This window comes from Poecilia formosa, unplaced genomic scaffold (assembly GCF_000485575.1).
Source record: "Poecilia formosa unplaced genomic scaffold, Poecilia_formosa-5.1.2 Scaffold211, whole genome shotgun sequence".
In the NCBI taxonomy this organism is placed as follows: domain Eukaryota; kingdom Metazoa; phylum Chordata; class Actinopteri; order Cyprinodontiformes; family Poeciliidae; genus Poecilia; species Poecilia formosa.
In genome coordinates this window covers 806,384-834,062 of record NW_006800150.1, presented here as the reverse complement: position 1 = coordinate 834,062, position 27,679 = coordinate 806,384, and the positions used below count along the sequence as shown (strand labels likewise).

Below are 27,679 nucleotides of genomic sequence, written 5' to 3'. Positions count from 1 at the left end.
GACCGGTCGACTCGCGACAGTCTCGAGCTGCCCTTAAACTTACAGTCACAGCAGCAGCACTGACGGCAACAATGGCCGCTTTCCGCAGAGCGGCAGCGCTGGCCGGCAAACTGAACCCTTGGTCTGCGACTAAAAGCGAGCTTCTTGGGGCTCCCAGCCTGAACGGACGACGGACTCGGAGGTGTCTGACAGCCGGGCTGTGTGCCGCAGCGGGAGGTGTCCTGACTCTGTACTTTTATAACAAAATGTGGAGCGACAGGAAGAGGATGATGAGACGCAGCATCAATGGTCTGCCGCTGCCGTCCATCCCCACCATTGAAGCTAAAGAGAAGGTACGTGGCTACAAAAACAAGGCAGCTAGCGAGCCGGTTAGCTGTTGTGACACGTAGCGACGTAAAAATGAATCTCTGTTGACACAAGGGCCCCTCTAAGGGCGAAAAAAGAGAGAGACCCCATTAAGAAAACAAGTCAAGTGTTGTGTATTCTAGGCATGCTTCCTTCCGCGCGCAGCTCCCGCTTTGGTTTTCCTAGCAGTTACCATGTTTTTTCCTCTCTCCCTCAGCTTTTTTTTTCTTTTTCTTTTTTGGGTGGGTAAAATGTGTCATTTATTTCCAACACGCACGGTGGAAACAGTTCGCTCACTGTTTGGCTGCAGAGGAAGGAGTGGCGCTCTCCCTCTCACTCTGGTGCTGAAATGACAACACGCGCTCCAACCGTCGTCACACTGCGCAGCTGCGCTCGTGACACTTTGACGGATAAAAACAACCCGACACATCTTAGTAAACACAATAATGTTCAAAATGGAAACACCACACTTTAAAAAATTTTAAAAATGAAATAAAAACATGATGTTTGTCAAGACAATTTTATCTGAAAGAGGAAAAAAATGTACAAATATCACGGTCCTGCTGCTGAGACTGTAGGTTTGAAGCTCAAGACTGTCGGGAGTCGATTGTGTGGATTAAAATTTAACCTCCTTTTTACGTTAAGACCTGTGAAAAGTTATAAATAAATGTATTTTTAATAAATTTATAACCTGCCATGCTTTACAGTAGCATAGCAGTATTTCTGGCACTTTTGACTCTTTCCTGGTCATCAAACATAAGATTATATTTCATAGAGAAGATGGCTTGACTTTTAGATGCTTGTCAGATTTAATCAGTTGCACAAACTATATGCCACGAATAGGGGCGCTTCACCAGTGGGGGCGCCAAATCTATGACGTAAAAATTATTTTTAGTCAGCATTTTTTGCATTTAACAGTGGTGATGCGATCTGCTATAATGTGTCCATATTCACGTCAGGAAGTGCAAAGTTGCATCCCTGCACTACTCACACTAAAACCTGACTTAGACTTGTGATCTAAGACTCAACTTTTATGAACAACTCCTTCATATATTCAGGAGTAAAATCAACCTGCTACTTAAGCTATGGATTGCAGCTGATGCACAGCATATCAAATCAGTTAATTTTCACAAAACACAACAAAAAACAACAAAAATAACTATTTAATTGAGTTAAATAAATCTTTTCAATGTCAGGTAATTCTGACAACGAAAAGATTGTCAGAATCTTTTTGTTAGATTTCATCATGATCTTTTCATTAGAATATGGGCGATTCTAATGCTTTACTCTATCAAACTGCAATAGTAAGCTATGACTACGTTGTAAAGAGCAACAAAAAATAAGTATTCAGTGGTATCCTGGAAATGTCATAATTCACAAAATGTCAATAGCAACTGAAATGCTGTTTTTGAGGGATGCAGTGTCTAACCAATAATCAGCTGCAGGCCTGTTGACGGTAGTCTGGGCAACCGATCTTTCAAAAGCAGTTTCCCTGTCAGTTGTGAGGGTTCTGGAGCTGGACAACAAGTTGATTTTATTGATTAACTGAATTTGCTGTTTATAAAAATGTTATTTTTAGAAAATCTGATTTTTTCCCACCCTCCAGTTCAGTCATTGGGCTTCTGTAGTTCAGAGTGATGTTGGCCTGCTAAGGGCCAACCATTTTTTGCCCATCATGTTGTGGACTTTGACTTTAGGTCAACTCCCAGAAGGAATAACTGAAATTAAAGAAAGTGTCTTTAAAATATTTTCTGTCAGTTGTAATTTATTTTTATGAACACAAGACTAACACTAAGCATGCAGCTAAAGCTAAAATTAAGGTTAAACTGCTATTTGAACTTGCAGCTGTAATTTCAGTGAAAGTACTGACTATATAAACAACACACCACACGTATGACTATCCACTATGGACTTTGTTGTTGGTCTTTCACATAAAACCACAATACATTAAGATGAAGTTAACTGCTGTAGTGTAGAAAACATCAATACTTTTACATTGTAGTGTAGAAATGAATTTGAGGTGACTCTGTTTTGTAATCGCACTGACACAACTGGATTTAAACGGTGTAGTTTATAGAAAATACTTATTTAGAACACGGGCTGGTTTATAAGCGATACTGAGAACGGCAGAGGGAGAAAATAAAACGCTGCAGCTGTGAAGGGGAGACACCCAGATGCCAAAGGGGAAAACACCTGGAGCATCTGCTGTGCAGTCACGAGAAGCAGGCAACACATCAGCTGCAGTTTTAGTGGTGGATACATAACTAGACAAGAACAAAGTGTACCATGTGAAGTCCAGTCGATGCTCCTTACCAATGAATAATTCTCTCTTCTCAGTGAAGCCTGCATGCTTCTATATCATGTTGAGCAGCATGGGATGTAAAGCCTTGTTGCCTTTGGAAAACTTTAAAAACTCCATTCATTAGTGAAAGTCAAACCCACGGGTGCAGAGTCTCCTAATCTCCATCACAGTTACTTCCCTACAATCAACTATTCATCTCTTACTCGCGCCTTCTAGAGCTCGTTTGGTAAAGGAAGCATCAAAGCTTTATGAATGAACTAGCATGCTCATTAGGATGATTGCTGAGCCGAGCACAAACTCAAACAAGCTTAAATATGGAAACCTCTCTGCTAATTGCACAGCTACAGTCTCTTGGTGGATCTCTGCAGCTAATCCAGCTGAAGTCACAGGTCTGTACTGAAAGGGAGAGACGGAGAGACCAATCAAGTAGAAAGTAGTACCGGCTTGTGTGTGTTTGTGTGTGCCTGTATTCTCTTGTTTAGTTGTAGCAGAAGAGCTGATGCTATTTATAATCTCAGAGAGCTGAATCGAGACTTGGTGCCAAGAATAGATGGATATGCTCATTATTAAAGTACACCATTAAGGAAGAGGCTTGGATGCTGAAGTCCATGAGACTTAGGAGGCGGGTTTACGAAACTGAACAGGAGTTTTTAGTTTGTAAAGCCGACCTATTAATATTCACCTGAGCTTCTCCTGGACTGCTGAAAATGCTATGATCTGTAGAAAAAGCTTTGAACATTTTTGTCTGAGGATGTTTTCACACCTGATAGTCTGGTACACTTGACTGGGAATCAAAGTTGCAACGTTTGTTACATTTTCAGCTGGTGTGGTTCACTTTCACACTGCACTGTGTCAAATAAACCCAACCCTTGAAAAACCTATTTCCACCCTCGCCTGTGGTGGCGCTGCACCAAGAGCCACTAAAAGAAACAACACAAAAATCTCTGAAGAAGACACTGAGGGCAACCTTCTTCATCATGTAATCTGAACAATAACTGAGAGGCATTAGATTTTAGCGTTTATAGAATTTCTCCTTTATCTTTGGCAAAAGAAAACAAAATATTTCTCGTGCTAGTACATTTGTGTTCGTTGTATTTACCCATAATGCCTTGTGCTATAGTTCACTTCCTGTTTCTGGAGCGATCTCCAGCCCACTTGGCATTCACTTATGCATTCAAACTGTGCCAGAGTTCACTTCAACCAAACTGAGACTGAGGCTTTTGACTTTGATTACGCATACTGTGTAGTGTAGACTATTTTATGCTTTTCATATTAGGGGTGCGCAGATAAATATGTTGATCTGATAAATCTGTTGATCTGAGATCGGATGATACTCACATTCAAATAACTTGCATATTGATCAAACTGCTGATGTAAATCTGTACAATCTACGTAAAAATGTTGGTTTTACGTTTTGCAGGCACGTCCATTTGACTTTGAGGATGGAGATGTCTACATGTCGTCCCACGAGCATCGTTTCCGGATGTTCAGCTCTGTAGAGTACGAAGGACAGCTGTACATGACTCCACAGAACTTCATCGAGTCCGTTACCATGAGCGAACCAAGAAGTGTGTATCAGTTGTTCATGTTTCATATTTTTGCTTTCAAAAAAATATGACCGCTGTGCACATGCATAAGATCTTACCAACTTATGTTTTGTGTGGCACATGTTTTGGTTTAAGATCAAAAAACAATATTTCTGAGGTAAGTATTGATGAGCTGTTGGTGCCTCCGCGTCTTGGGATGCCTCGTTGATTTATCACCACTGTCACATAATATCCTTTCCCATTACTTCAAATTAACTAGATTACATTTTCAAGGACTTTAATCTAATTTTTAAATCAAGTGACAGTCATAATTGTGTTAAAAAAAAAGAAAGTTAAATCCACTTAATTTATTCGATTAACATCAACTCTTTACACCCAAAGGTTCACCGGATTTACTTTGAGTGTTAGCAAAACTTTAAAAAACCAAAAATACGATGAATTGGTTGAAATCGATTTATTACCCAGCCCTACCTTCGTCCAGTAGTGGGGTTTAAATATGTACTATGTACCAGAGCCTGTTTGAATTTGAGGAAAACCACAATCAATCAAGACTTGATCACATGCTTCTTTTTCATAAGTCATGGAAGCTGTGCTTCATATCATGTTAGCTACCTTTATTTGGACTTGTAGTTTAGTTTTAAATGAGCTCAAATTCACTGACTCGTCAGAGGATTTTATAGGCCTCACATTACTGATCTTTGTTTTGTTTCCATCAGTGTCTGGGATTTATTTAACATGTTTATTTTGCCACGTTCTAAGGCCGTCAAAAACCCTCGGTTTATGAGCACATCTTTGCCGATTCTGTCAGCCTGCTGCTAGTTGTAACAGATTAGGTCTGAGCAGCCGGCCTCAAAGCAGATGGCTTTACAGCTTTTGTTTAGTCTGAGGTTAATGTTAGTCAGACGCACGCAGACACACATTCCATTCGCTCTCATGTACTCTCCCTCTCTTAACTTGTAAATATCTAAATTGGTGGGCTAAGCTTGAGTGTTCCAGGTTTGGAAATGTGATTGCACGCTGATGCAATCAGAAACAATTTCTTTTTTTTTTCTTTTTTTTGCAGCAGTCATGATTGAATAGCGTGCAGAACCGTGCACCTGTATGTGTGTGTTTACATCTCGGCTGTCATGCGATACGGCCGCTCGTAGCCTGTCAGCAGCCGCCATCCTCTGCCCCCTTTGAAGTTGAATTAGATGAACTTTGTTGTATAAAACAGAACAAAAGTAGTATGTGCTTTTACAGGGACATTCCACATACTACAAAGGCAGGTGAGGACTACTTCAGACAGTCCAAATGGGATCTGCTATGATGAGTGTATACACAGTGTGTGTGTGTGTGTGCGTGTGTGTTTGTAGATGTGTGTGTTGTGACTGTACCCTGCACATTAGGACCCCTTTCTAGATCATACAGATGCTATCTGACCAAGCCCACCCAAACTCTTCTCGTCTTTCTCCTCCTTTGTCTTGTTCTCTGGCAGACAAGAGGCCATGGAGGTCCCTGACCAAACAGGTGGGAAACACACTTTATATCTCTCCTTTTTCCTGCTTCTCCTCACAGGCAAACATCTTTTGCATGTTACATCTGCTGTTGTTTTCTTCGCACTGCATAGTTTTTTCAGCTAAACAAGCTTGACTTGCAGCGCCAGTACATGTATTGAACAAACAAGCTGCAAGGATGTGCAGGTCCTTTGTAATTTCCGCAAATTATTTTATGTTCTTTCCTGTTTTCTGGTTCTATCTTTTATCTTTCTTGCTTTGTTGTCATGGCTCTTTTCAATCTTTCACAACATTTCAAGATACAAGTAAAAATCCTTATCTCCTTACAGCTCCGCACATTTCTTGGATTAACTTCTGATTCTCTCTAGAATGCACTGAAGTCATCATTTTAAATTACCTGATATGTTTTCCATGGCATGGGACATTTAACTTTCCAACTCTTTGCATTATTTCTTCATAAAGTTCAAGTTAGAGCATGGCACCCTGTGTCTTTACAGTGTCTAGCGATTTTGATCATTCTTTTTGTGTGTTTATGTCAGGAACTGGAGAAAATCTTGTCAGATACTCCTCCCGTATGGAGAGGATCCTCCAAACTGTTCCGCAACCTGAGAGAAAGAGGTCAGCCGACACACACACGTGGATACAAACAGTTCATCACTTCTCTGAATTTATAGCTCAAATCTTCATCTCATCTATTTTTTTGATGTACAAAGTGCACAAATTCCCACCCAGCTGACCATACCATTAATGTTTTTTACTTTGTAAATCAGGCGCTACGATTTACAAATCTCTTCTCCGTTTTGTAAAAATATATAAATAAGGCTAGGTGTTTTTCTATTTCTCAATCTTAATGTAATTTGTAGTGCTTAATGTAGTGTGTTTAATGACTGAATAGTTTGTATTTCCAATTGGCTGCTCACTGATCAAGATGAAAAGTCACCACTTTCCTTCACCAGACATTTATTTTCTTGATGCCTCTTTAGTTCGTTTGTTCCTAAAAGAAAAAAAAAGACAATTTTTTAATACGACTAGTGGAATATCTTACATAACACACGAGGTTGCATATCTTCATTAATTATTTGCTGAAATCCACGCTGCCTGAACAAAAAAAACAATCAAATGACTTTAGGACAAGATCTTTAAAATAATCGGAGAAACCTTCAGTTTTTTTATTTTATTTTATTTTTTGCTGTTTTTTAACACGGCACAGGGCTTCGTTTTCAATCTCTGATTAAATGACGCTTGTGAGTTTTTGTTGCACTGTAGGTGTCACTAATGCAGGTTGTCATCATGCTGTTCCTCTCAGCAAAACAGCCTGCCGAGAAAAAGGAAAAAAAAATAAAAAATCAACCCCCTTTTCTTTCCTCTCCTCTGGTGAAAGATGAGAAATAAGCTTGCCCTAATTAAGCATTTGCTAGAGGAGCAGATAACAGAGAAAGCACAGTCAGGGACCGACTCCCCATAGTGATAATTACACTGAAACACACACATTCAGGGAGATGCTAAAAATAACATGCCATGTGTGATTCACTTCCTCTCTAATGATACTAAAATTATGCTCAGGTTGTATCTTATACCAGGGTTTGGTTTGGTCTAAAGGGACACATGTAGGAGGACTAGTTTCACTTGAAAGTGTAGAAAACAACGAAATGAGGGTAAGAAGTTAAAAAAAAATCATCACAATGATATGGGGATGTAGCGAAGTTGAGGAATGTGAAAAGCTGAAAATACAATCATTAATAATAATACATAATTTACTTTAATTACTTTCAAACATTTATTTTGGTAATTTACCTTGATGTAATTCAGCTTTATTTCAAAACTTTCTGTTGTGTAAGCTACATATGAGTATTTATCTGTGTTTGTAAATGGCAGAAGACACTTAATGCTACATCCCGCAGAACACAAAGACTGCTATCACTGAATTCTGGAAATACATTAGGATTCCTATGTATCTGACTAATTCAGACAAGTAATACTGCACAGTGTTGGCTGGACTCAGCTCCACAGCTCATTATTTCAGTGCTTTTCTGTATTTATACTACATCAGGCTTCACATTTACATACAAGTCTGAGTTAATGCAAATTCCTCTTGTGAGCAGTCTGAGGTCCCATTTCTTCTAACCTCAACCTTTAACAAAAGGACATTTTGCAAAAGGGGAAATTTGTTGGGGCTATTGTGAAATTGGGGTAGGTTTACTTTTACAGTCTACTTTAACATAAAGGATGCATATGGCTAAAAGTAAATAGTTGGAGAACTGTTAGTATCTATGGCTGTAGTTCACAGTTTTGCAGTTTTCTGCCTTGTCTTTTGAGGTTATTCTAAGATGCTACAGAGCACTTACAGAATTTGTTTTTTCTAGACCTCGCAAAAAAAAAGCTTGAAACTTTCTCCGTTAACCATAATTTCACTGGAAAATTTGGAGAATTTAAAGAAGTTTCATCATATGTAGGTATAAACAATTAGCTTTTTTTTTACAATCAATGAGGTGCTTGAACTTACACTTGATTCTATCTTTAGATTCCAGGTTTATTTGTCTTTTGAACAATTATTAAGATTTACTGAGCGAAAGGAAGAGTTTGGTATTTGCAGGAGCTGCACTATCTACACTAGTTGTAGCGATGTACAGTATGGCCTGTGTTCAGCGAGTTGTGGCAGATGGCAGCTCACACTGAGCCAGATTCTGTTGGAGGGTTTTTTTTTTCCTGTAAAAGGAGAGTTTATGTTTCTGTTGTTGCTGCTAAGGTTGTCATGATATTAAAATTTCCAATTCACTATCAGTACAAAGAAAAATTGTTAGTATGTGGCACTATTTCCGACATTCCTGTGGCATTTTTTCAAAGAACAGTGTTCTTTCTTGTCGAGAGCCAGAAATACGATTAATGTAAACTTTAAACCAAACTAGGTGAGCGATTATTTAGTCACGCTTAGGTGCATGTAAGTTTTATTTTTAGTCCTATGCCTTTCATCATGATTTCATTAAGATTTGTTGAACCCTTTATTCGTGAGTGTGTCGCAATGTAAACATTCAGGCTGTCTGCAGAAACCCGAGCAGCATTCTGGTCTTTCCAGGTCCGGCTCTACGCCGGTTTAAGCGAGTCCGGTTCCAAACCAGCTGCTCCACACAAAGCAGTCTGGATTCAGCTAAACACAAGGCTCACACTCCGACTCCCAACCGGTGTCATGCTCGCCGTCACACGCACTCGTCACGCACGCCGGCGGGAGAGCGAGTCACTCCGATCTATCTGATCGATCAGACACAAAAAAGTGAGAGGAAGAGAAAATCTAACTCCTTAAGCTATGTTCCACCTACTTATCCAAACACACACATTCACAGAGAAACAAGCGTGTCTGCCGCTGGATACGTTTGTGAACGCTGTGTGGGGCCAAATGGCTGCTGGTGGCTCGGTTGGCAGAAGACACATTTTGAGATTCTATCTCCACAGCCGGGAGGATTAAGGGTGCGTCAGTGTGTGCGGCTGTGTGTGAGGCCCTGAGATCCAGGAGCTTTAAACTTCTGTAAACATAGTGCAGAAAATGCCTTAAATGTGACCTTCCTAACTTTCCTGTCTTAATCTCATCACTAGGAATCATCTCGTACACGGAGTATCTGTTTCTGCTCTGCATCCTGACAAGTGAGTCTGCTCAGGCCTTCTGCCTTCTTCTTTCACTATATTCTTCCTTTTTTTATCAGATATGGCACTTGGTTTTTACCCACAGTTACGATCTTGCAGCAAGATTGACTTTTGCTATTTGAAAGGGAAATGATATACATGCAAAACTTGTAGTTTCTCCATTTTTTTTTGTTGAAGCCTTTTATCAGGATGAGGCTTGGAGTTGCAGCAAATATTTTATAATTTCATTTTCAAAATACCGTCTGACCATATTTTTTTTAAACACAGTCATAAAAATCACAAAGTGCTTTACAAAAAAGGAAACACATCAATAATAATAAATAAAGATTTTACAAATCACGAACGGTTTCTAAAAAATTTGTTTGTTTTTCCATCCAGTATTGTAATGTAACTAAATTTCTTAAGTTTTATATATTGAATGTAATATGAATATATAATGGTTCTAATGCCAGAAAATGCTTCAAAATATTATATATTTTTTTCCATGTAGAATAAAGGTTTCAGTCTTATAAAACTGTATTGTAGCATGAAATTTTCCTGCTCAGGTTTTGTCCCCTCCACACATTTTAGATCTTGAATTAGAGCACATCAAATGCAGCCCCGACTTGATAAAAGCTGTGAATAGCCCTCCAGTTTAGTCCCTATATCCCTTTAAGCAGATGAAAACATGCACCATTAGTTGCAAGATTACACAAGCATCCAGAGTTTTCCTAAAAGAACAGGGTACATCTCAGAGAAACTTCATTTACTGAAATGAAACCATTATTTCCTTCTGTGCAGCATGTCTGCTATGTCTTCCCTCGCTATTTCTGGCTTTAAAATTACCTTCAGTAAACGCATGCATGCACTCACACCGTGTGTGTTTTCCTATCTGTTCTCCAGAACCACATGCTGGCTTTAAGATTGCTTTCAATATGTTTGATGCAGACGGCAACCAGATGGTGGACAAGAGGGAGTTCTTGGTGGTGAGTTTCTAGCACAGAACCATCAAAGAATACATATCTGTGTTATCTTGGTTATTAAATGTACTGACAGCCAATGTTATAAGATTACTTTTGAATAAAATGTGAAAAAAAAGTCAAACGTTCAACAGTTTGTTTCACTGTGTTTTTTTTTATATTGTACAGTTGAACATTTAAAATTTACAATCCTATTTCTTTATTGTGAGAATTTATCCCGAGTGGCAGCAAAATGTGAATGAAATTATGACAATATGAAGAAAAATATTGTGTACATGATCAAATGTGATGAATGTGAATTACACTTATGTTTTTGCATGTTTACTAATTTCTTGTAAATAATGAATAGTTTGGAGATGTGATTTTTTTATATGTTTTAATCCACATTTTTGTCATGTTTAAAGCACCTGAAAAGACCTGATTATGAGAGCACCTTATTAAACAGCTTAGCAGAGTGATTGTAGCTTTTCTGAAGGTCTTCACGCGTGTTATATACACAGCAGGATGCGAGGTTTTTAACTGAAAACGCTGCAGGCGGGAAGGGATTGAAGTGAGTGTGGAGGTGGGTGGGAGTGGGGTGGTACTACAGCAGCAGGGGGTGGTAATGGTTTAAAATCCTGTGGGAGCAGCCAGGTGCTACTCAGGGTATATTTCCCACATTGGATGTTGTTGTAAAAATGGATGAGGATTTCTGTGCTTTTTAAACGTTAATAGTTGCAGAAAGAAAATCTTTAAGTCTTTTTTTTAATAGGGCAGGATGATGCGACAACTCAGCATTCTATTCTATCACAGTAAATAGTTTTTAGGGTGTCCAAACTTTGTCAGTTAGGGTTTATTTTGATGAAGCACAACATTACATAATACAAGACCGCCCATGTTAATAATAATAATAATAATAATAATAGAAGTGGGCATTTATAGTATTATTTATCATGATAAAATTGTTATCACGATAGTAACTGTAAACGTTTTTGCTTGGATCTGAAATGTTTTCCCTCATTCCAGCTCCAAGAAATCTTCCGGAAGAAGAACGAGAAGAAGGGGAGGAGAGGAGATGCGGAAAAGTCAGCTCAGTTGGTAAGAGTGCTGTAGGAAGGCGACATTATTAGTCATGTTTGTGGAGTGACATTTACAGCTATTTTTTTTTACAAGCATTGACTATAATGATGCTCCTATAACTTACAGGACAAATTAGAGGTGCAAAGATCGACAAAGATTTAAACTGATTTTATAAATGTTGCTTCAAGCAGCTTCTGTCACTTTTCAACACTGTTGAAAGTTAAATCAGTCAAAGTTAATAAACAGAATTTGACACCATTCAAGATAACGATCATCTGTAGAAAATCAGACATGAAAACAAATGAAGTCTTTCCTGTGACTAGTGTGGACTGCATGCTGCCTCGTGAAAGCTGACCATGTGGCAACCGTGTTGTTACCGTGACGATTATCCCTGATGTCTACTTGTTATATCTGATATATTTTCAAGCTTTGTCGTCCTCACCTCTGCTATGGTGGAAGCTCAGGAATAACAAGCAGCCTTGCATTACAACACGGCCTGCATCATTCATAAGCATATCCACGTTAAATCCTGCTGACATTCAAGCTATTTAATACCTAAGCTACTTCATATCACAAAAGAAGCACAGCCACCTTCAGTTCTCATGTTTGCATTCACTTGATGCTCTTTGAATGTCACAAAATTAGCATTGAAAAATAAACTGCTTTCAGTGACAAACTGCGATGCTTTTGTCACTGGAAAACTAAATGGGACCTAAGCTTGTACTGAAAAACCATTTAAACTACACTTATAATTACAATTACCTTTGAAATAACAAGTTCCTCTTAATAAAATAATTCTGTTTAAGCACATCAGCTGATACAATTGCTACTCGAGTACATTAAAGCTACAATTAGTAACTTTTATATCAACATGTTTTTTTTTCATATTTGATAAAGCTGTCACTATGTCCTGACAGTATAAAAGGAGACAGATAATCTATAAATGAATGGAACTCCTCTACCTCCTCCCAGTGGTCCTACTGCCACCTGCAGAAATGCACTGCTCCCCATCAGAAACAGCCAACCAGAGCCAGGAGGAGGGTCTTAACGCTGTCAATCATTCCCATGTACGGGCTCCTCAATATGCTAATGGGGGAGAAATCACCTAATGTCACAGGAAAACTGTTTACCCGCCGTCATGGGTGTATCCATGGCAGAAAGGGGGAGGGTGTTTTCAGCGTGTACACAAACATGATTGACAGCACTAAGACCCACTTCTTAGCTCTGATTGGTTGTTTTTGACTGGGAGCTTTGCATTTCTGCAGATGACGGTATGACCACAGGGAGAAGACAGAGGAGCTCGATTTTTTCACAAATTATCTGTGTCGTATCATACTATGAGGTTAGTGACATTTTTAACAAATATGTTAAAAAAAAAAACATTTTATAAACGTTTTTTAAAGGAAGCATCTTCTCTTCCTGTAGGATGGACAACAGTTGATACTGAAATAATTAATTGAGCTGCAGCTTCATTCCTATTAATTTAGCTGTAGCCTATTGCAGATAATTTAAGTAATGTTATGTAATATGTTGTACCTGACAATGTGTTTACCTCGTCTTTTAAAACTCATCTTTACAAGAATGTTTATTTCTCAAATACTGTTAGACATTAAAATTATTTATGCTTATTTCTCATAATGGTAATATTTGTATGTACTATATTTACCATAGTATATATCTGTACAGTTTGGCGTTATGTTAAACACAACATCTATTTCTTTATATGAAGAGTAAAATTAGTGCTTATTTCTGAAGCTTTACGCATTTCATTGCATTAATAAAAAGCACTGAATCCTGCATTTAGAATTTAAACATCGTTACATGTACAGTTCAATCCTGGTGAAGCATATAACTCACAAAAAACACTTTTGATAGTGTTAAACAATCCAAACAAAAACATTAACTTTTGCCTCACAAACTGCTCTTGGTCATGCAGTGCTTGCTGTTGTAATGCAAGGTATGAATTCAAAAATTGTAATCTCAGATGTGTAGTAAATGACACATCCTCCTTCCTTGCATGTACTAACATGTATTTTACCTTTTCTCCTCCTCTCTTCTGACTGCATGCTCTGTCCTCTTCTGTCTCTCCCTCATGTCTCTCTCTGTGCGTTAGAGTATGCAGCTGTATGGATATCAGGTTGCCCCCATGAGCAGCGTATGTATCCCCAGTCATAATTTATTAGTCTCCTTTCGTTCTCTTTTGACACATGAAAAAACAGATATGATGATGATGATGATGAGGAAGGAGAGAACCATCGGTGTCTGTGTTCACGATTTCAACATAATAATCAGAACACAAACAGAAACTGAAGTTTTCCTAAAAAGTCTTACATTTTTCTCCGTTTTGCTTTGTTTTGTTTCTTTGGTTTGTCAGGTCAACAGGTAAGTTAGGGCTTTGGTTAACTTGCCTGGACAGGTCATCGTCTCAGTAAAGACGGTCATATCACAGTTTAGTGGATGAATGATTCCATGTTTTTCATCTAAGTCTACTGTCAAGGAGAAGGTTTTTGTTAGTCTCTGATTCCAACGACATTAAAACTTAACGTCTGTGGCTGAAAACAAATCTAGATCTTTATCAATATCTGCACGTGTTTGTAGAAAAATAACGATGCTTTGACTCAAATCCAAAAACTGAACAATTCCTTCTCTCCTCAAGATTTCCTCTTTTAATTTCTAGACATTCTTCTACTCTAATTTAGAAGACAAGGTAAAGGCTGGTTTCTACTGTCTCCCAGTTTGGTTCTTTAATCCTCACAAGTGACATTTTCCTCTCATAAAAATAGGTCCAAATAAAGGCCATACATCAAACAAGATGCTTATGTACCTTTCTTTTAAAGAAAATTGAAGAAATCAAGAAAATACGTTGTAATTAATTTGTTCATGCCAGAACACTTTGATTATATGACGACTGGGCTTGCCGTTACTTCACTGCTTCCTCTCCAATTTCCTCTATAAACCCAATTTGGAAATCATTCTGTGCTCTACTAATTAAAAAAATACATCAGGTTTTTAAGTTTTTCTGTGTCAGTTCTGCATTTCTTTGGTGTGGAGTGCTTTAAATAGCATTTTCATTCACCCATTTACAGGCAACAAAATCACCTGTGACTTGATTCAAATCACTGGGTGCAGCAGATGCCTTTATAGTGATTGTAACGATTTGATTGCAAGATTTGGCACAGAAATTGTTTTGCATCTTTGCCAAACAAGTATCTATAAGGTTTATAGTCTAGTATCGGACAGTTCAATTAAAGAAGAATTGGCTTTATTTCTATAAGTGATGGGTATTTTTAAATCACTCTTTTAACATCTCTGTAGACGTAAACTCGTGGCCTAAAGATGTCTTCAATCGCTCCAGTCCACCTGATCCTATGTCTCCAGTAAAATCCTCTGTGTTTGAATTCTTTGATGCCTCGGTGAAAGATGCAAATTGAGGCTGTGTGTCCATCTGTCATGCCAGCTGACCGATTTGCCCTCTAATCGGGGAAGCAGTGGGGTGAATGGACATAAGAATAGCAGCAACAGAGTAATACGTTTAAGAGGTCAGCTGAAATGAACTCTTACTACAAGTGGGATGTGACTTTGATGGTCTGAAGCTCCAAAACACAATCAGTGTTTTTCCATTTGAGCCCATGTTTAGGTACGATCTGTTCTGTGTGTGTTAGTGTTTGGGGGAGGTTCTCTTTATTACAAAGAGAATGGATGATTTCATTATTGGCGCAGGCCTCTCAGACTGCTGTTAGTGTTGTCTGAGCATTTCAAACAGAAAATGACAAAACACTAACAAGACACATTTTTCTATTTTCAGATTCCATCTTAAAGTAATTTTTTTTAATGATTTTTGCCAGAAAAGCTGTATATATTGTTTTAATAGTGGACTAAAATAATTGTTAAATCTGATATTTAGACAATTTAGTGCAAAATAGCTTTATTATTTACTAATATTTCTCATGAAGACACAAAAGCTGGCAATTTTCAGTCTCTTTATAAACCGTTTTCTTCAGTCTTGTTCCACCCTCTATACGCAGCTCTCTGTTTTCCACAAACACACACTACTTGTTCTGTCAGTGCTGTGATGGATAGCTCCATTGTCACTACGGAGTTGAGAGTGGCGCAGGGTCATGTTAAAATGGCCGCAGTGGTTTTCTCCCCAGAGAGAGAACCCAAGGTGGGTGGCCAGGCGTTTCACATGGCGGCTCTATCTGTTTTACTACAAATATACTCTGCTGTAACAAGTAAACACTGCTGCAGTATTGTAGTTTTACTGGAGTGGGTTTATTGTACTAACTTAAAAAAAACAGTCAACTTATAGGGTACCCCTCCCGACCCCACTGAGGGACAAGGGTGAAGGAAAATGGATGGATGGAACTTATAGGGTACAACTTTAAAAAGCAATCCTTTGATAAGTGATCATTTTAGAGAGAAATAGATAAAAAGTAGATTTGTAACCACTAAACATAGGTGTATTTATTGATTCTGATCCATTTTTATGTTTTGTACAAAGATGGACATGGACGTATTATGCATCAGCATGTGTTTATTAATGGCATTAGTAAATTAAGTTGAAATATTTCATGATTAAAAAAAAAATCATCTCTTAAAATGATAGTCTTTGCAATAAAGTGTGTTTTTTTTTTCCAGTATCGCAAAAGGTTTGTATTTTTAAATCCAATATATGCAAAAAAGAAAAATGGTGTCAACACTGATTGTGATGGATGTTTTTAATTGATTTTGTTTTTAATAACTCATCAAAAGCTGATGTTTTCCCGCATTCAGGATGTGCAAATTAATTCACAGCACATGAAAACTCACTTTAGTGATCAATAATACAAATTCGTCACTTTTTGAAGAGCGTTCAGTGTCAAACAAGTAGAAATAAAATTGCAATGGTTTTGTATTAATAAGAGTAATATTTATTTATTTATTTATTTATTTATTAATTCATGTTTTAGTCATTAATTTTTAGTGCTTTATTTGATATTTTGTGTAGTATCATGTTGGTATGTTTTTACAAAGAATATATGAAAACTGTCTGAGCATATAGGCAATTCACATCATAGATATTTTTTGTTTTAACTGAATTGGAAGTGAACTGATCCTGGACCTGCTTGACCACTCCTACAGGTGTTAAAAAAAGACAGCCAAGAGTTTGTGGCGCGGAGTTACTGGGACGTTTTGAGGCGAAGCGCCAGTCAAGTCCTCTTTTCTGACCTGGCGGAGGTACACAGACCCAGTTGTCCCTTCATCCCTCCATTTGTCATCCCTTCATTTTATGTCTTAATGCCGTAGTCTTAATATACATCCCCGTTTAATATCCCCGAGAAATTTTGCCGCGGCCGATTTGACAAGAATAACCTCCGAAACGTTCACCTTCAGAATAAAAGCCTGCTATTGTTTCCTTATCAATTCCTTTTTAATGAGTCGTAATGTTTCCATCCGGTCCCTCCATATTGCTTTTTTGTGTTTCTGTGCCGTGTTGTGTCTTTGGTGTCAAATCAGTTTAGAGCAATAACAGAATTATGATCAAGTAGACTGCAGAACACATTCATTTGGCTTAATATGATAGTATAGCATGTGCATTTTTATTTATGTCTGGATTCACATAGGTAATATGTGTCATTTTAAATTACAAATGTGTTTATTTTCAAAAATAGTAAGCAATATTTACAGCGTTTCAGCTTTTTAAACTGAATTATGATCCAAATAACACAAGCGGCTGCCTATAAATGAATAAAGTATATAACTCCATTCAGTTAACAGCTATAGTACTGAGGTGAATCCTAATATTAGCAGGTTAGCATGTTAGCAAGATCCTTAAAGAAGCTCACTCAAATTTTGCTACAAAAAAAACTGCTAGGCTGCAGATGCTCTACTGTGCATTACAAATGAAAATGCTTAATTTATTATTTATACGAATAGTAATGAGGTGTTGCAAACTTTTACAAAACGTAAAGATAAAACCTAATTTATTTTGAAAGGTTTTGACCAAAGAGGGAGGGTATTTTATGTATAATTTACAGGATGCATATGCCTAATTAATTACATCACATATCAATGTTATGAACATCTCCTGTTCACTTTCTAGTTCACAAGACAGATGAAAATAATTGTTTATATACCACAGAAACAAACTGTAGTTTTTGCTAGTGGAAAGTATTTGTAGAGCTGAAACATTTAGACAAAATAAAAAGAAAATAGTCACACTTGACCTCAATCTTTTAGTTTCAACTTTGACTTTGGTTTTTGAGAACAAAAGGATAAGACAAGGATGTGTAATGATTAATAAGAGCTAGCACAGTGCTAACAGGTTAGCTGACTAATGACAGACTGGCGGCTGTGGTTAGCAGCGGAAGCTACTGTTGAGGTAATAACAGTGCTGCTCCTCGGGGCCGACCTTGTATTTATACCGAGCAGTCTTTCATCTGTCGGGATGTAAAGTGGACAGGACAGACGAATCAGACGGAGGCCGAGGAGCTGTCAGCAAAACAAAGACATGTCAAGCTTTTGAATTATTAAAATCAACTTTTAATGCCCATTGTCAGCCCACTGGCTGAACAGTTTTCAAGGAGGGATTTATCTTTTATTCGCTTGCTGAGTCACTTAACTCTAACATGGTCAGATGTTTTTTAATCAGCCGTGTATGGTTTTTAGGTCTGACTTACATGGTTTTCCACTTGTGCAGTTCTGTTTGAACTGCTTATAAATTGGTTAATATGATTTAAAGGATACAGCAGCTTACATACAATAAATAAGGAGTTAAAGACCAGTTTAAAACTTTTGCACAGCACGGTATAGAGTCATGGTAAAACATAAGTACAATCTATCAATTCTGTGTTTTTATAGATCCAATTTTTTTTTATATCTAACCAAAACCTTAAACGGAAAAATGTACAAACCTTAGATGTGTACAAAATAAAAACGGCGTATTTGTTTTTTGTTTTTTTTCCACCAACAAATTTGAAATGTATAACAAAAAAAAAGGGTCAGAGTCACAACAAAAAGCGCAAAATGAAAGGGCTGCTTCAAATCCAGAGGAATCTGATCTGATAAGTGGAAAACCTGAGGGTAAAGAAAGACAGAAAGAGATCTAATCAGAGAGTCAACAAAACAAGGCGAGAGAGGCCGAAAGCAGATGACACAGGTCAGCAGACTGAACAAATGTCGAGGTACAAAGCGAGGTGAGAAGAAAAGCATTTCGGGAAGTACATTTAAGGGAAAAGAAAGAAACTAGGTTGTATTTTGAGAAAGATGTGTTTACTCAATGGATTAGTCCCTATTGTAACCTTGATGAGTGTGTGGGGGGGATTGGCACTGAGTGACAGGCAGACAAGGAGCGAGGTTAAGAAAGGTGCCTTGGTGTTTGTTACATGAAGAAGACACTGACAGGTAGGATGGAGAGAAAGGAGATCAGATTTATCAGAGCAGCAGCGGAAACGGGAAAATACGACACGTAAAAGCAGGAAAGAAACAGTAACAACATGGGATAAAAAAAGCAAGTGAGCATTAGAAGAGGGGAAGCGGTGCCTATAAAAGTATTGAACGTTTTTTATTTTTACGTTTTGTCATGCCAAAAAATGTGAACTCTTTCCACAAGTCAAATTTTAACGTATTTTTAAATGCGATAAAAAAGGTTTTCAACTTTTATTTTCTACCAATGAAAATGTGGAAACTGCACATTCACCTTCCTTTAAATTCAGTCAACTAATTAGGAAATATATTTTCACCATTGGAGATACAGCGGCTCTATGTAAATGTTCAGAAATTAGGGAAAGAACGTCAGTCAACTAAAAATTCAACTTTTTCCTCTACATCCAAACACTACGTACCCAGCATGACGAGGCGTCACTATTTCCAGGTTTTTATTTGTAAAATAAGACCAGATATTATTGCATTTTTTTTTTTGTTCACTTTGCAATTATAACGTAAAATCCCTTTAAAATACATCATAACTTGTGGTCGTAACCTGACAAAATGCAAAAGTTGAATACGTCCGTAGCCCGAAGGTGTGGGCTGACTGATGTGAATAAAGACCGACAACGGGCCTTTCCTCACGAGCGTTACTCACAGGTCGGGAGGGTGAGAAAGAACGTTTAGCGTTTACATCGGTAATTACTGTTTTTACTCTCGGCACCCCCGATCAAAGACAGCCGAGCTCGCAAACACACACACAGGTGGACAAACAGACGCATGCATTCGCCAGGTGTTGGCTCGTGCCTTATAGGCGTGGTAACCATTACGATGTCAGGAGGATGATGAGCTCACGCTGCTCCCGACACTCTTCCAGGAAAGATAAGCTTGTTATGATCAGAAGAAGACAGAAAAGACTCTTCTAAATCTGTGCAGTAAAAAAAATGTTTTTGTGATAAATTATCACTTAATTCCATCTAGAAATCTTTTCCTGCATAGTCATAGTTTATTGAACTGGTGGCCCCATTTGCTGTCACTTTTCTGTCTTTGAATTTGAGCAAAAAAAAAAAAAAACTAATAAAAAAGAAAAAGCGCAGCCATTGTGGGCAGAAATCCATTTATCAAGCTAGATTCCTTGTTTGGATTTTACTTCTGACAACGGCTTAGTCGTTTTAAGAGAAAAACAACATGACTGTGAGGAAGAGGGGATTCCAGTTAACGGGAAAGAGAGGCAGAGACACACACCATCTGGATGCTGTCTAGTTGTCTGCACAGCTTGTGTGTCATAAAGACTTTGGTAATGTGTCAGTTTAAAGATAAAAGAGCAAACGTATTGTTATGCTGTTTGTTAGTAATAAAGGGCTTAGTGACAAGAACATCCAGTAAAGTGACACAAGAAAGGCAAGACAATGAAATCATCTGAAGCTCAGCTCGTGTTTACATGAAGGTGGTCCTCCCAAAGAGACAAAAGTGAAAGAGGACGTTCAGTAAAGTCATCCAGTTCTCTCAGCAGCGATCGGCATGTCATAGGAGGTTGGTTAGTGCGTCAGCTTGTCTGGAGTTTGAGTTATTTCCAAATGTTTTCCACCTTTAATGATAACCCGTAAAATTTAACTGAAAAACAAACTGAAATATTTTCTTTGGAGAGGCAGGAGGCACCTTTAAGCAGCAACCATTTGGTATCAGACTGTAGAAGGGCATGAAATAATTTCCAAGCTATTATACTTACCATGGATCACGGTGAAGACAGCCATTGTTAAGAAAAGAAAAGATGGTGCAACGATGACATTACCAAGAACTGGATGTCAGTTCAAAACTGATGAACAAATAAGAAGAAAAATTGGTCTTTGCTATGAAATGTCAAGATGGAAACCTTTTCTAATAAAGGAAAACATCCAAGCCCTGCTAAATTTAGCAAAAGCACATTTGAAGTTTCCTCAAATCATGTAGGAAAATGTATTACGGCCCGATGAAACCTAGGATGGACTGAAAGCATGCTTCCAAATCAACAAGGAATAGCTTCACCACAGGAAGATTTCTGTTTCCGAATAGCGAGACTCGGCTCAAACCAGAATCTGGTTTCAAATCTACAGAGAGTTGTGGTCAGGTGATGCTCTAACAAGCTGACAAAAGCTGATTTGAAGCGTTTTGGCTAAAACACATTCACAGACAAATGTTTTTTTTTTTTTTATGTTAAATTCAAAATGTATATATTTTTGTTCAGTTTTAGCTTAGTTACGGTCCTGAATATGTTGGGGGTTTTTTCAACAAACTGACATTTTAAAAAAAAAATAAGCATGGTCCAGTTAACAATTAATCGATTACTAAATTAGTTGATTAATCTAATTAATGATATGAGCTCAACATAATTCAACTTCCAAAAGAGGCAAATAAATCTATGTGAATAACTGTGACCTTATCTTAACTTGGTCACTGATATTTTCTTGTTCCAGGGTAAAAAAACAAACAGGAACAACATATAAAAGTTAAACAAACACAACAAAAACTGTTTTCTTCCTGTCTCATGTGAACCTTGTCATCTTGTTTGACTTGTCCTTCTTGTCCCATGTTGGACTTTAGGATTTTACCCTTGAGGTAGAACCACGAATGGCATCGTGGTGATGATATTTATGATGATGATGATGATGATGATGATGGAAATGGCATAATCGCTCCTCTTAATTCGAATGAAATGAGATTTTCATTCAATCTGACGTGTGCGTTCTTCTCAGCATGGCTGTGGGTTTGACTCGCGGGTTGGCTGGGTGGGGGCATGGTGGGCAGCGAGATAGAAGATGGCCTCTCTTTTTTCCCCTGATGCTTAAAATCATCGTCACCTTTTACTAAGAGCTATTCATTACATTCTTCATTTTCAAAAGGATTAGGAATTGTGCCTGTCACCTAGTTAAAAGAGACTAAAGCTTAAAGAGTTAATCAACAGAGAAAACACACAGAAGTTACGCCTTAAAATCCCATTGAATGGGTTTCAAATGACCAGGATCACTTAGGGAACATTCACTTCACACACTCTACGGAGGAAGGAAGACCAAACACAAAAAAATCAAGGTAGTAACGCCATCTGAGTTTGAAAGGTGACAGACCGGATGGCCATCAGTTAAGGGAAAAAGGTGGAATCTGCTGAAATGTTTTATGCATCTGTGCTTACGTTGGGTTTGTGCGGCGCTTCTGTTTGGGATGTGATGTCCTGTTCACATGTTGCTGTGTGACGTTCGTTGAGAAATGCATGAAATGTGGTGTCCTCCATGTGTTCTGTGTGTGCTCCATGATGTGTTTGTGGGTTATTTTTGAGCTGTTTGTTCAGAGGTGTGTTCAACGTGATCTACCTGTTCAATGTGCTGACGGCCAGTCCATCCCCACTCTTCTTCCAACCTTTGGCATGACTCTTTTTGTCATTGTGTTTTGTGCTAACTGTGTGCACTTGTTCATCGGTATTAGTTTGTATTTGAAGCTACCGCAGCAAACCTCCGGACCAGCCTGGACTGCACAAATCTGGATATGATGACCCTGTTTTAATAATAATAATAAAAAGGATTATTTTAACTTATAAGAAAAACAGATGGAACATTTTCCTGGCTTTACATCGGGAATTGGAGTACCCTATCTGCTTTTTTTCTTCTTGCAAAATTATTCATACTTTTACTTAAGACAGGCTTCAATACTTTTCATTTGGATTTCATGTGATAGACCAACACAAGATAATGGCACAACCGCAAAACCTAACTTGACATGACCTTTGACCTAAACTCACATAGATTGAGAGCCTTTATCATCCTTCGTAAGGATGAACTGATAAATCGGTCGTGATTTCCTTAATAATTCTGGGTAACTGGTGATCAGCCGACATGTACACGAGATATCAATTTCATCCAGTGATATTATCTGCCTCCGTAAATGTCTGAAAATCTGCCACTGTCCCCTTTAACTCAGTTATGTGAAAGGGTTGATTGCCCTTCAGATGACATTGTTAGTATAGTGACGTGAGACTAGGATGGAGGTTCACCTTCCAGCAGGACAACAATCTGAGGCAGCCAGTGTTACAGTGGTAGCTGTAGATCAAAGTATAATCATATGTTACAGTGGTCCAGTCAAAGTCCAAAGTTCTGAAACATGTGTGCCACACTTTTCATTTCTTTCTTTGTTTTTGTAAAATACATGAATAAATAAATAAAAAAATCTTTTTCCTTCCAATTTAACAACTGCACACATCCGTGTACCGATCTATCACACAAAATCTCAATGAAGTATTTTGAAGTTTTTGCTTGCATCACAGCAAAATATGAAAAAACTCAACGCAAGGCAGTATGTTTTGCAGCCTAGACTGGTTTTGTTTGATATCTTCGATGGCTGTTAATGATTTCAGCCGATATCTGAGGTGAAGCTGTGTTTTTGTTCATCCGGTGCATGTCGTGCATTCATGCAGCAACATTCTGGCTCCTGCTCGTCTGCCTAACCCGTACCAAGGCTGGATCCTTGACAGACTCGCCCCCTTTCCTCTGCTTGTTTTTCTCCTCCAAACCAGCATCCTTTATGATACATCTCTCTAACTCTGTCTCTGATAGCGCTCGGATGAGACCATCACCATTGACACCACCATACTGGTCCATTTCTTTGGAAAGAAGGGAAAAGCAGAGCTCAACTTTGATGATTTCTACAGGTACCTGGTCATGCTGACCACATGGTAAATGTCTCTTTTCTCCACTCCCACCTCCCTCTTCCTCACCATCTATTCCTTTCTGCTTGGCAGGTTTATGGATAACCTCCAGACTGAGGTGTTGGAAATTGAGTTTCTGACCTATTCCAAAGGAATGACCACAATTAGCGAGGAAGACTTCGCCAAAATCCTGCTGCGCTTTACCAACGTCGAGAACATCAGCGCGTACATGGAGAACGTGCGCCAGTGTATTCCGGACGAAAAGGTGCAATACTTTGAGAGCACTCTGCGTTATTCTTTTCCGCATATCATTAGATTTGTTTCTTTTTTCCTTCTGTACTGGTGCTGATGCCTTTCAGGCAGTTCACTCAGCCTGTATTTTCCCAGTGTGGTGTCCGCCTAGGGCTGTTGATGCTCTCAGCACTTCAGCACTTCTTCCCTTCACTTGACCTCACACAAAGATGCACACAAACACACTTTTAATAGCGCTTTCAGTCACACGTGATTGTTTGTCTCTGTGTATCTGTCTGTCAAGCGAAGGCTAGCTATGCTTTGGCTCATCTTCCTTGTGTCGATCTGCAACCCAACTCTATTTCTGTCCCTCCTCTGTTTCATGCTGTGGAAGAAGCAGGAGGTTTGTTTCTGCCTCATAAAAAAACGCAACCTGCAGCCACAATCTGTCACTTGTTTCCTTTCTACATTTTAGTTATTTTATTGTTGTCTTGTGTTTGTCTTCATTTGATTGCCATTTGGTTGTGTTTAGGTTTTTGATGTCAAATTTATTTTATTAGGTTAAATGAATATTTCTGTCACGATTTTGCATTTAATTAGCAGCACAAGGCATGTTATGCAGGTTTTATGAACTTTCTTTTTTTTTACGAGTTTGAGACATTTATTTGATGAAATTCCTTGTCCTTGTTTGAAAACAAATGTCCTTTTTTGTGTGTTCAAAATAAGAGCAGTGTGTAAATTTTAAAGCTGTTATCACCAGCTTTTATTTCCAAACATGATTACACCTTGGGAACACGGCTAGTTCTTTTCCAAAAATCAAAACATGAAATGAAGAAGAACATATCGGTTTTGTTACTGCTCGACCAAGAAGTGAAGAAAATTGATTATTCACCTTGTTTTCTTCTTGAGACCCACTTCAACAGCATTTCCTCCTCCAGATTTAGCAGCATGGTCTTCTCAAGTAAAACGGTGTTCAGACAGGTCGAAGATCCCTGTTATCCGATAATTAGACACCATATGATACCCGAGCCACGATGTGTCAGACAGTACTCTGGTTTGAGTTCAGGATTCAAAATGCTACTCTGTTACTCCTCAGTCAGTCGGTGGGTTCTTTTGGTAAGTTGTAACCGCTGCTGTTTTTTCAACAATGGTACTTTCTGATAGTTTGACTTTGCATATGAATCTTCTCATTTGCGCAGTACTCACAGGAAATTGTGTTTTTTCTTCGGTCACCATGGGAGATGTTCATTGGCTCCACGGTCAAAATCGGCTCTCATTGTCGCAGTTGATGCGGTGGGCAATTGCCTCAACTACACCTTCTCTTCTTTTACGATAACATGGCAAATAAAAGGAGATCTTGCAGTTCGTCAATCATTGTTTCCTCCTCCTCCGAACTGGGGAACTGGTAATAATCAAGGCTCTCTGCCATAATTGCTGTGTTTGCTAAGCTATTGTAAACCACATTTATCACAAACGTGAAGGGAGTGTGCAAAAATAAACGCCCTGAAATTGAGTGATTGCGCGTCAACTGCACGGTTTTGGCCCAACCATCTTTGCCATCTGAATATTCTTCTATCAATTTAAATTGTAGTTTCTCTGTTTCCATTTTTAAGCATTTTGAGATCAGTTAAGCTGAGCAGCTTTCTTTCCCCCTTTCCACTCAACCTTTTAATAAAATGATTGTTCTTCTCAAACACGTCTGGAGTGACACATCTTAGTGTCTATAGAAAAATGCATTATAATCAGCATTTACGACTTTTGCTGTCACCAGTAAGGCACATGTTTGCTACTAATATAATGCCACACTGCTATTATTTTAAACATATTAATTAAAGATTCAGTTACATCCAGTCAGTACCATGCATGTCTCGACTGTTGAGTCTGAGTGGTGATGTTGAGTTACTATTATTTTGAATGCGACTTTATCTCTAACATTCATAGTGTATCTCAGTTTTTCCTCATTTATGGAATAATATAAAAATGCAGCAATATATGTTTTTGATTTCATTTCAATATAAGACAAGTGGATGCATGATAAGGAATGCTACGTTCCCACACGACCCATTTAGCATGGTGTACATCAATCGAAACTGCTCATTATTTCCCCAATTTGAAGTACTTTGCTCAGGACAATGATAGGTCTTCATTACTTCCCCACTTTATCTGGCAGATTCTCACCTAGTTTCTCTTTTTCAGGGCATCACCTTCGATGAGTTCAGGTCATTCTTCCAGTTCCTCAACAACCTTGAAGACTTTGCCATTGCCATGCAGATGTACAACTTCGCTTCACGTTCCATCGGACAAGGTAGTGAGAACCCAATCAGGCTTAAAGCTGCAGGCGCTAATTGTTGCTGCTCTATCTCCTGGTTTTTGTGTGAATGCCAAGACGTCTTCGTATTTTCCCACTAGATGAGTTTGCAAGGGCGGTGTACGTAGCCACAGGACTCAAGCTGACACGTCACCTGGTGAACACCATCTTTAAGATCTTTGATGTTGACCACGATGACCAGCTGTCCTACAAGGAGTTCATCGGCATCATGAAGGACAGGCTTCACCGGGGAGCCAGGGTGAGGAGCTTGCAGCTTCCTGAGAAAATGCTCTTAATTACTGAAAGTACAAATATCCTTGTTAAAAGTAATCAACAAAAATTATGAAAAGATGAGAGATGTCTTCCTTTTAGAAATATATACCTTTATTTACAGATACAGTTTGGGATAAGTATGTCTTTACTGGAGCATTCTACACTGATCTGAGATATTTAATCACGTGAAAACTGTCCTGGGATACCTGAAAGACATTTATGATATTATGTCTGGTGCTATACTGCCACCAAGTGGCAATTTTAAAAAAAAACTACAATAGTTCATATCTCTGGTGCTATACTGCCACCAAGTGGCAATTTTTTAAAACTACAATAGTTCAAAGTCACGCTAAGGAGTTATTCAGATCTTAGCTGTTAATAGTCAGAACTGCGTTTTGTGCTTTCTTACCACTCTTGGGTCTTTATTTTTTTAAAACATGGACTTCCTGCGTATTTTATTCTCTTTATTTCTGACTGTTGTATTTGAATACAAGATTTCTTGATTCAGATGTAATTTCCTTGGTCATGTCCCTGTTTTTTAACAAAAGTTATTTCTTTCCTTTTCCCTGCCTTCCTCATTTCTCATGATGGCCTCTACTGGCATCTCAGGGGTATAAGTCGGTGGAGAGAGCCTCCTCTTTTAGGTCATGTCTGAAGAAGGAGCTGGCAAGCAGATAAGTGCCACTAACAACTACAACGATAATCAAGATATTTATTGAATATGGATTGTTTGTTTGATTGTCTTTATTTCCTTTGAGGAATGGAGAAATATACAAAAAAACATGTTGACGTGTTGAATTGAACATCTTCTCATTGCTTTGTGTGCACCAGGTGAAGGGCCGGCGCTGCACCTTCTTTTCCAGCTGCGTTCGCTCTGAAGCCCGGAGACAAGTACACCAGCTATGGAGGACGTATAAGGAGAGGCCTTAAAGGAAGTAATAACTCTAAATGAACTCAGACTTTTGATTTATAAGGAACCTGATTGAGCAGCTTTCTCGTGTCAAATACAGATCTCTAATCCAGCTTCCAATAATCACAAGCATGACTGCATTGACTGGAAAATGAACAATGAAGATTCTATTGTTTTTTTGGTTTTTTTGTACTTATGCCAATTCTGTCACACAGAATGTAACAACAAATATTATATGCATATTTTCACTGTTTTTACATTAAAATTATTGTTTCTAATTTCAATGCTTAACTGTAATAAAATTGCAACTTGTTTATATGCTAAATCAATATCACAGTTTATTTTTTAATAATTTTTGACCGATTTTGGTTAATTCCTGTACAACTGGTTATTAACTTAAAGAGCACAAGAATGAATAAATACAATATATAATGTATGTAAAATGTCATAAGCATGTTGAATTTAACGTTTGAAATTAAGACTTCAAACATGCACATGACTAACAATGAAGAATTAAATAGCTGTATTTCAAATGTT

The 27,679-nt window shown here is 38.2% G+C and overlaps 1 protein-coding gene across 6 annotated transcripts; it reads left to right on the top strand.

The window, feature by feature from the left end:
- Nucleotides 1-27,679, top strand: LOC103148735 (calcium uptake protein 3, mitochondrial-like). Of its 6 annotated transcripts, none has more exons than XM_016679437.1 (17): nucleotides 1-332; nucleotides 4,068-4,215; nucleotides 5,672-5,703; nucleotides 6,230-6,308; nucleotides 9,279-9,326; nucleotides 10,209-10,291; nucleotides 11,291-11,362; nucleotides 13,458-13,499; nucleotides 16,466-16,561; nucleotides 21,329-21,343; nucleotides 23,329-23,423; nucleotides 23,514-23,685; nucleotides 24,049-24,054; nucleotides 25,848-25,956; nucleotides 26,061-26,218; nucleotides 26,842-26,906; nucleotides 27,061-27,679. In XM_016679437.1, exons 1-17 carry the CDS (start codon nucleotides 72-74, stop codon nucleotides 27,065-27,067), a joined length of 1,488 nt encoding a protein of 495 aa, XP_016534923.1. In that variant the 5' UTR covers nucleotides 1-71; the 3' UTR covers nucleotides 27,068-27,679. The 6 variants fall into 6 exon arrangements, with proteins under 6 accessions (XP_016534923.1, XP_016534922.1, XP_016534924.1 ...); XM_016679436.1 differs by having other exon boundaries at nucleotides 24,046-24,054; XM_016679438.1 differs by lacking the exon at nucleotides 24,049-24,054.